Genomic DNA, 10,532 nt, shown 5'->3' with positions numbered 1-10,532 from the left:
GTACAAGAACACATAATCATAAGTTTATGTTAACACACGGTCATACGTTTGCAATAACACACAATCATAAGTTTATGTTAACACACGGTCATAAGTTTATATTAACACAGGGTCATAGGTTTATGTTAACATATGGTCATAAGTTTATGTTAACACACGATCATAAATTTATGTTAACACACGGTCATAAGTTTAAGTTAACACATGGTCATAAGTTTATATTAACACAGGGTCATAGGTTTATGTTAACACACGATCATAAGTTTAAGTTAACACACGGTCATAAGTTTATTTTAACACAGGGTCATCAGTTTATGTTGACACACGGTCATAAGTTTATATTAACACAGGGTCATAGGTTTATGTTAACACATGGTCATAAGTTTATGTTAACACACGGTCATAAGTTGAAGTTAACACATGGTCATAAGTTTATTTCAACACAGGGTCATCAGTTTATGTTAACACACGGTCATAAGTTGAAGTTAACACATGGTCATAAGTTTATTTCAACACAGGGTCATCAGTTTATGTTAACACACGGTCATAAGTACAAGAACACATAATCATCAGAATGCACAATTAAACTACTCTGAACAGCTGAAAGTTACTGAAAAATCAGGCCAGACAAAGGTTTTATCAAAATAATTACAGAATTATTCTATTTTTTTTTTTTTTTAAACAAACACTGTACCTGACATGAATTACCTACCTCATGCTCCAGGGCACTGTACTCTCCTTCAGTTTGTTCACGGATGATGACGAAGTCGAGATTCTTATGACGCGTTTTGAAGCCAGGTAAGCTCTTGATGACAACAACATTAGCAAAGAGATCCAGCTCTGCTCTGTTAACAATGAAGTAAAGATAAGTGTCAGAAAACATTCTCAGTATTCTCAGCAGGTCATCGAGAATTAGCAGGTCACATTAAGTCAGAGACGTGACAGTCAAGGTACGGTTATATAGAGCATAGGGGTAGGATAGGGAAATTCCGTCCGAACAAATTTCAAATTGGGTTAAATGTGAGGCTTGCCGAGGGCTTGCACCAATTTTGGAAATTCCTCAGTGTGTTTGGAGTTTCTGTTCTCTGTACCATTACATATTTCCAACAGCATCACCTAAAGTTTGTAATAATTGATAATTTCAACCTGTCTCAAAGGTCATGTACACCTTTGTCATTTGTATATTTGTGGATATAAGGTAAGTTTATATCTACCCCTTTCTCCCTAGCTGTTTATAACAAGGCTATGGATACAGGACAAAATGATGTGTACTCCCTTGCTATCTGTCACACAGTAAGTAGTCAGTAGTTGTCTACACTAAACTAATATTGAGGGTCTGGAGGACACTTCCCTTCGTAACAAAAATGTAGAACTCAGTATTACCCTATTCACCTGATTTACATATTGGGGGTCTGAACCACGTCCTCTTTGTAACAGATGTGTGGAACTTTTCTTACTCACCTAATCTTCATGTTGAGGGTCTGGAGGACACCCCCTTTGAAGTTGGATGGTGTTGTGATGATTCCCTTGAGTCCGACTCCATTACGCTTGAATGATTCCACCACTGTGCTGATGCTGGCACTTTGAGTTGGCTGTACCTCACTATAGATTAAAAGTTCATCTTTTGTATTGTTAGGTGATTAAGCTGTTTTTTTTTTTTTTATTATTTTGATTTTATCTTAAATAGAACTTTAAAATAAAGATTCATACAATTCAATTCTACACTTTTCTTTAGAGTGAAGAAACAATGTTGAAATCAAAACGATTAATTAGGTCAACTACCTTGCATTGCATAGTGATACAGTTTATAAAGCCTGTCTCATTGGAAGCTATGAAAGGGAGGGGGTACCTAATAAAATATTCCTCAAACTCCACAGGAGCCCCAGCAGCCTGGAATACGTCGCGAACACTGCCCATGAGGTGCGGCCCTACCCCATCCCCCGGGACAAGGGTCACCTTCTGTTTCCCCTCGGGATGGGAGACTGGCTCTGATACAGACTGCAAATATAAAAGCATTAACATAATGGCTCTCAAAACATGTTGATGTTATACAATAGACAACCTGAAGGCAGAAGCTTTTGACGAAATTTGACTGTTTAACTAAGTTTAGATGCAAGTTCTAAGGTGATCAAATCATCATCATAATCCTATCTAGGAAAGGATTTACAGAGAGTCGGAACAGAGGAGCCCAGTTATAAACTTACCAGAGCCTGATGGTGTGGTGTAGAGTCGTGGAAATCTCTGCTCTGAAATTCTTTGACTGTCTGAAAATAAAAAATAGAATCAGTTTATTTTGAAATTTGTACTTTTTCTTTCTTCATATTCTTAAGCTCATATTCTACTGAATCAGACAGATACGACTTTAAAAATAGATAGTGGTTGAGGTTATTTATTGTCCTACCCATGTAATAGAATATCACAACTGAAGTACATCAAGGAAACTCTACTGGCTGTTGTATATTTAGCATCTAATACTGTACCTCAAGCAAGGTTGAAGACAGAAAGGGAAAAGACATAATTATTCCAAGTTAAATGTCATGGTGGAGCATTTCTCTCATATAGAAAACAGCGAGTAGAGATATTTGGAACAGCATCTTGCTGAATAAATGCGAAGAGTGTACCCCACTCTTTCGCATTTATTCAGCAAGATGCTGTTCCAAATATCTCTACTCGCTGTTTTCTATATGACAGAAATGCTCCACCATGACATTTAACTCCACCATGACACAAAGGGTCGAGTGTCCTCGACATGGTGTTAGTTCTCATTTCCATTCATACATAAAATTTGGGAGGTGATGTGATTGACTACAAAGATATTCGCAGAAGAGATATATAGTTACATCATTTAGACAGAGACACTACCTTAGATAAAATCTAGCATAACCTTCATGGATTAGGAAATTGCAAAAAATTGCAGAAAAAATATGCAAAATTCTTCATTTTCGATTTCACAACATGAACAAGCTCACAAGATATTTAAAAGTGACAGATCCAAATATGCTCATTACATTTGTACATACAGAGACCCATGGACTTCATGAAGTACTAGGGTTAAACAATCAATTGACAGACACCGGTTAGTCAGTGTGTTAACGTCTTGATATATAATTTGTAACTAGCATTAGTCATTTTGGTCTCTGTGGAGTATAACATATAGATAAATAGAAGAAACAAAACTTCCCGTTCTGTTCGTCAACAATCAACACGTGGGTTTTGACATGATGAATGGAATCATTGATTCCTCGAACCCCGAAACAATTCCACAGTTCATGAATGGGTTTTATATTGTAATATGGAAACTATCGTCACAAAGTTAATGTCGAATACCTACACATGCCAGAGAGCGCGGAACTTGTTGACAGAGCCTGGAAAAAGCCGACCTTGTCAAGGAGGATGCCATGTTTATTATGACGTCACAGAGGGATTTCCCAATGACGACTAGAAGGGAGGTATCATTTTACAATTTTCATTCTAGGCCTCTATTCAAACGGGTAAATTTTCATCTATCACGTTCATAAAAAATACTGAAAATATTGAGAGATGTTTCAATTTCTTCTTTGATTTCAAAAGCATTTCACTGTAAAATGCACCACGGAATATTAGATTCCATCTCCATGTATATGTACCCAAGTATGCGATGCAAGGGAAGTAACTCGTACAAATGACTTGTTTATTGAATGCGACGACCACCACAATAATTATTATGATGATGAAAATCTTATACTATCAACCAAATAATAACAATAAGAGTATGTTATTACAGTTAAACACAGTTCTTCGCCCATTTTATCCTCCGCTAGATGTTAACGGGAATATATATATAACTATCATAAGGAGCGGATCGCTCCGAAAATTTGACAACCTAAACTTGTCCACACTGTTGGAATTACTTCTTTGCCCCATATAATATTTTGAGTAATTCGTACCCTACGGACATACCTCCATTAGGATCCAGTGTTATATGGGATTTTTCCGTCTATATTACTTCTTTGACCTATAACTATCATTTAATACATCTCGTGGTTTCCCACCCCTCACCCGTATCGCTCTGACTCCTATCATGGTATCGTGAAGCAATGCCAACTGTTCGTTCCAGTATGGCTTTAGATGCTTTTTAAATTTTACTTCAGGTATAGACTCTATAGCCGAATTTAGTAATGCTGACACAATTTCATTACTATATGTATATCAATTTCATCCTGCGCTGTTACTTCAGTACCTGGTTCGCGTATTTTGGACAACTTATCGTACAGTGATAACTTATACTTCTGTAACATTCCCTCTGACACAGCTTTCTTCCAATTTAACCTGACATTACATGATTTTATAGACTGGAGTAGATACGGGAGTTCCCGCCATCAGCCCCTCAATGTTCCTAAACACATAAAATTAAACTTGGTCATGACTGTGCTTATCTAGAAATACTGCGCGAGGAACCCATTGCCTCATACTTATGCCATCGGGCCAGAAGTGACTGCCAGTAACTATGTCAGCATCCTCCGATAGGATGTTTAACTGTGCCGAGGCTGTACTCTTCCACCGACGTACGAAGTACCTCAGAAACGTAACACGCACACCAGCTTCTTCCAAGAAGTCACGCATGGCTGATGCGGAAGCTATAAAATTTCTCTGATAAACTGGAATTGGATTTTGGTGCTGGATTACAAACTGATGTAGGAAAATGCACATGTATGGCAGTATCTGCCTCTTAAGCATCATTCCTCGCGTCTTTGGTAATATTCTTCTCTTTTGTTGATTTCCTCCTTTCGGTAATTTCCTGACGTAGGTTTGCAATCGACGATCGACACTGGTTGACATCCTCTGTAAGTTTGTCGATTTGCTGATCACCACTTTTCGCTCTTTCGGCTACCAACCTTACAGATGTTTTAAGGCTGAGGCTATGCCATTGGATTTTTCCAGCGAGTTCTCACTTTTCGTTTTTTATGTTTGAAACGCTTATGTTCATGTTACACGTAGTTTTTGCCAGTGCGTCACACTCTTCTTTCAAATTGTTTAGTTCTATGGTAAGCTCGTCGTTTTTCTGTGTCAGTTTGCAATTACTTTCATGTAATGTAGTTATTGTTTTACGTAGTTCGTCAATCTCCTTATCTGACTTGGCCACTTTACTCCTCATTGTTTTCAGTTCCGTTTAAGTACCTTTTTGCTCTATTTTGTGCGTCCTCTTTCTCTTTGAGGATAGTTTCAAATTTATTTTTCAATTCACGCGATATAATTATCTTAAACATATATATCATCTTAAGTATACAAATATAAATAGATGCCTAACAGAGGTATTAAATATGATACTATCTAATTATCTTAAACATGTATATCATCTGAAATATATAAATACATAGACATTATAGATATAATATAACACAAAGATATATAGCATGCACGATACAGAATAAATCACTTAATATTGTAACGTAATGGGACGAGTTAAGTAACGACTGGGGTACTTATATTTTCAAAATTTAATTTTATTTAATAGAAATTATTATGATAACATTCATATTAGCATATTGTCCCAATACTTGTGTCCATGAAATTACAATCAATTAATTTAATTGGTACTTACCAGACTGGCATTTCCTATGTTGCCATCTTGTGCAGATGTCGCACTGAAGTGCCTCTTGTCGTGGTCCGACAACGCGGGTGCAAAAAACACAATCGTGAGATACGTGCTATGTCAGTTAGTAAGCTGCTTTGTTTATACCCCCGACGTCCTCCTACTTTCATTGTCAACATAATGTGTCCTGTGGAAGTTATGTGTTGGGAACAATTACACTTAAACATATTTTTGTTGATACATTTTCCTAACAGTGTATAACTCCCCCTCTGAAGTAGAGGACGAATTTAATTTTTTATTGGTCTGTTCTAAATTCCAAAATCTCAGATCTCGTTTTATCAAAAGCTATTATTGGAAAAAACATCTGTATTTAAAGTCGTCCAGTTATTGAGTGTCCATAATATTAAAGAATTGTGTATACTAGGAAAATTCATATATGAGGCAAACAAGTTAAGGGTATTATAATGGAATATGATTGTTTTCATCTTCTGTACATTGTCCATGATTTGTGTATATGTATTGTATACTGATGGGCCAATGGCCCAAAGTTTGAATAAAACTTGAAACTTGAAACTTCCTAACGTTGTTATCTTAATAACAATTGCCATCAATGCAGCGACACAAAATGTAATAGAACCGGGAAAATAATTGCCTCTCTGATCTTATTTAAAAAATACTACAGATCGTCGATATATGGCTTTGTTGATTGTTTAGTAGCTACATCCATCAACGTTTGATGACAAGATGTACACATACAGGAAAACATGGAGTTTTTGTTTATTTAAAAGCCACAAGCTGTATGATTTAAAAATTAAAACAAAACAAAAATAGTAATTTAAATAAATTACAAATTAATAGTTAATTAACTTAGTTTGTTTTCAATAAATCAATAAAAATTTCTCCAAATCCTTAAACATTTCTATGCTGAAATAGCCCCAATTGTCACAGATCTCTTTAACTGTTCCCTGTCAAGCGGTGTAGTTCCTTCAGACTGGAAAACTGCCATTGCAGCCCCTGTATCTAAAAAGGGACCAAAAATCCAACCGCAAAATTACCGTCCAATCTCGCTAACCTGCATCCTCAGTAAATTGATAGAACACATCCTTACCAGAAGCATCATGACTCACGCCGACAACTATAATCTTCTCAGCCCTCTCCAGCATGGTTTTCGCTCCAAACGTAGCTGTGAAACACAACTTCTTGCTTTTACCTCAGACATCTATAATAATTTAGCACTAGGTCATCAAACAGATGTAGCCGTTATGGATTTTTCAAAGGCGTTCGAGAAAGTCGACCATGCCCAACTCATTCTAAAACTCACTTGTTTCGGCATTCACAGCAAAATCATTGCTTGGGTCCAACATTTTCTACTTGATCGTAGTCAGAAAGTTGCTGTAAGTAACACCATATCTTCTACCTGTCCTGTCCTCTCTGGAGTCCCCCAAGGCTCAGTCATGGGGCCCTGTCTTTTTCTAATCTACATAAATGATCTACCAGACTCTATCACAAGCCAAGTTAGACTTTTTGCAGACGACACTATTGTCTATGTAACTGTTTCATCCAACTCTGATGCAGAAACACTACAAACAGACTTCAATCTTCTGGAAAAGTGGGAACAAAATTGGTTACTGTCATTCAACCCTGATAAATGTGAAATTCTACACATCTAAAAGAAAAGGCTGACACATAAATTTAACTATATTCTCCATGGACAAATTCTAAAGCAAGCAGATTCGGCTAAATACCTGGGCTTAACCATCACTAAAAACTTTTCATGGAACACCCACATCAATAACATAACCAACAAGTCAAATTCATCCCTAAGATTCATTCGGAGAAATATTAAAACCACCAATGTAAAAACAAAAGAGTTAGCTTATAAAACTTATGTCCGCCCACACATTGAATACTGTAGCCCCATCTGGGATTCATGGCAGGCTAACCTTACCCATAAAGTTGAAATGGTGCAGAGAAAAGCCGCCAGGTACACCCTTGGTTGCTACAACTACACCAGTAGTGTTAAAGAAATGCTCCAAACTTGAACTGGCAATCCCTTGAACAACGCCGTAAAATAACCTCCACCATACATTACTATATAAAATCTTAAACAGCCTTGTGGCATATGATGGCAACCTCCAATTCTCCAGCGAATCCGACAATACAATTTCCAGATTCCACACAGCTCCACAAATAATCATGCAAATTCATTCTTTCTTAGAACAATTCGTACCTGGAACAGCCTCCCAACCTTCATCGCCGACAGTGCAGACCTCTCAACACTGAAGGCAAATCTCCTCTCTCACAAATTCTAAGCGTACATGTTGTTTTTATCATATAGTTCTAAAAAAACCTAACTCAAAAAAACTTGTTTTTAACCGATCTCTCTGACGCCTCTAAATAATGTTCAGTGAATTGAACGTTTTAGAGTATCCTGTTGAAGTTGAAGTAAATAATGAATTACTATTCAGGCTTGGCTTTGCAAAATAATATGTATATCGCCGAATTCAGGTCGTTTAGGTACCCGGTCGTTTAGCTGCTCAGCTGCTCAGTTAAACTACGAAAGCAAACGTTATATAAACAACCAACTATAAATAAAAAGTGAGAAATATTTATTAACTAATAAAGGATTACCGAAACAACTTAAATACAGGTACCGAAACGACTTACAAAATGTACCGAAACATCTTCTTTTTGAAGTACCGAAACTACCAGGTACCGAAACGACTGTACCATCGAATACCTTTCCGTAGTATACACGAAACAAGAGTTATTCCCCTTAGCACGGTAAAACACAATCACATATTAACTACGATTTTCCCAAGAAAATAGGAAAATGAGCATACCTTTTTTCTATATTATTTTTGGGGCGAACTAGTTGGGGCGTTATGGTTTCTTTGGGGCGAACTATTTGGGGCGTTATGTTTTTTTTGGGGAAACCTGTTGGGGCGATATGAATCAATTTAGCTTGGGGCGATACGGTTTTGGGGCGAAACGTCTGACACCCGTAGGATCGACCCTAGGTAATCCCGCAGCGAGGAATTACTTCTTCCAACTTTATCTACGTTGTTTAATTCTATACTAGAATCTGGTTATTTTCCTTCTAATTGGTCGTCAGCCATAATTATTCCTGTCCATAAGAAAGGTGTTTTAAATGACCCTAATAACTTTAGAGGTATCAGTTTAATTAGTTGTCTTTGTAAACTTTTTACCTCTGTACTAAATAAACGTATTTTAGATGTGTGTACAAAATATGACCTTATTACTGATGCGCAATTCGGATTTCGTCCAGAACTTAGTACGATTGATGCAATTTTCGCATTACATTCTATTATAACGAAAACTTTATCTTCAAAGAAACGTTTTGTACTGTTGCTTTGTGGACTTTCGCAAAGCGTTTGATTTTGTTGATAGATTAAGCTTATGGCGTAAGCTGACTAAGCTTGGTATTCGTGGGAAAATGTTATCCGTCATTAAATCATTTTACAAATCAGTTAAATCTTGTGTATCAACTAACGGTAAATGTTCTAATTATTTTGAGTGCAGTGTTGGATTAATGCAAGGGGAAATATTATCGCCTTTATTGTTCTCAGTTTTTGTTAATGATTTTGAAACCTCATTTATTGAAAATGGTGCAACGGACTATGACTTTGGTGAATTAAGTTTGTTTTTGTTAATGTATGCAGATGACTTAGTATTGTTTTCCGAAACTATTGAAGGTTTACAGAGTCTTTTAGATAATCTGAATGTGTATTCTACTAAATGGAAATTAACAGTTAACACTGAGAAAACCAAAGTAGTTGTATTTAGAAACGGTGGTAGTATACGAGATAGAGAAAGATGGATGTATAATGGTTTGGAGGTGGAAGTTGTAGATGTTTTCAGCTACCTAGGAGTAAAACTGAAATTCAATAATAAATTTAATCATATACAGAAACAGTTATCTGACCAAGGAAGAAAGGCCATGTATGCTCTTTTTTCAAGCTCTTCTAACTTGAGCCTAAACTGTACAACGTTATTGCATTTATTTGATACGTATGTTTGTAGTATATTGCATTACGCATGTGAAGTATGGGGATCTACAAAAGGTACGGATATTGAGAGGTTACACCTACACTTTTGTAAGAAGATTTTAAAAGTTAAGAAGTCGACTTGCAACGCAATGGTTTATTTTGAATTAGGTCGACATCCTTTGGAAAATATAAGAAAATTCAGAATGATAAAATATTGGTTAAAACTAATGGATTCGAAAAATTGTATTTTGCAAACTGCGTATTCCTTTTTAAGTAGTAGCAATACAGGCAATTGCTTTAACTGGGTTAAGTATGTCAAACATTGTCTTTTTTCTCTCGGATTCGCAGATGTATGGACAAATTATTATTCATATAACCATAAAAGTATTTTGTACATGATAAAGCAAAGAATATTTGATCAAAGTCAACAATATCTGAGAGGGCTATTAGAAACCTCACCTAAATGTATTTTATATAAGCACTTAGCAAATCACCATACTCTTCAATACTATTTGACAAAGTATATTCCAATGAAATACCGGATCTGTTTATCTAAACTTCGTCTTTCTGCACATAATTTAGCTATTGAGACTGGTAGATACAATAACATAACGAGAGAACAAAGACACTGTATGAGCTGCATTTCAGATATTGAAGACGAATATCATTTTATTTTAATATGTAACAATTTTCATATTCTGAGAGTAAAATACATAAAACCATATTACTGGCGAAATCCTTCAATGTTTAAACTTGTACAGTTACTAAGTGCTGATAATATCAGCGTTATTCGTAAACTTGCTAGATACATTTTTGAGGCAAATAAGGCACGAGTGACGTAAACATGCACATCAATATAATTTATATAAATGTCTATTTATGTATTATTGACATTTGTATCGTTACGGATTACATGTTGTTGTAGTTAATGTCAGATGTTAATGATGCTG

At 36.0% G+C, this 10,532-nt stretch overlaps 1 protein-coding gene across 1 annotated transcript in view; it reads right to left on the bottom strand.

The window, feature by feature from the left end:
* LOC110449030 (isocitrate dehydrogenase [NAD] subunit beta, mitochondrial-like) overlaps nucleotides 1–4,602 on the bottom strand; it is a gene marked incomplete at its 3' end in the record, with an annotated part of 13,741 nt that extends 9,139 nt beyond the window's left edge. The window contains exons 1-6 of the mRNA XM_021495603.1: nucleotides 4,452–4,602; nucleotides 3,332–3,438; nucleotides 2,205–2,264; nucleotides 1,850–1,998; nucleotides 1,462–1,602; nucleotides 713–845 (exon numbers count right to left, since the gene is read on the bottom strand). Coding sequence (XP_021351278.1) covers nucleotides 713–845; nucleotides 1,462–1,602; nucleotides 1,850–1,998; nucleotides 2,205–2,264; nucleotides 3,332–3,438; nucleotides 4,452–4,602 — 741 coding nt within the window. The remainder of the gene's footprint in view (nucleotides 1–712; nucleotides 846–1,461; nucleotides 1,603–1,849; nucleotides 1,999–2,204; nucleotides 2,265–3,331; nucleotides 3,439–4,451) is intronic.
* Between the last annotated feature and the right edge of the window lie 5,930 nt (nucleotides 4,603–10,532).

This window comes from Mizuhopecten yessoensis, unplaced genomic scaffold, assembly GCF_002113885.1.
Source record: "Mizuhopecten yessoensis strain PY_sf001 unplaced genomic scaffold, ASM211388v2 scaffold4421, whole genome shotgun sequence".
Taxonomy (NCBI): domain Eukaryota; kingdom Metazoa; phylum Mollusca; class Bivalvia; order Pectinida; family Pectinidae; genus Mizuhopecten; species Mizuhopecten yessoensis.
Note: the sequence above shows the minus strand (reverse complement) of the source record. Positions and strands in the feature narration are given on the sequence as shown.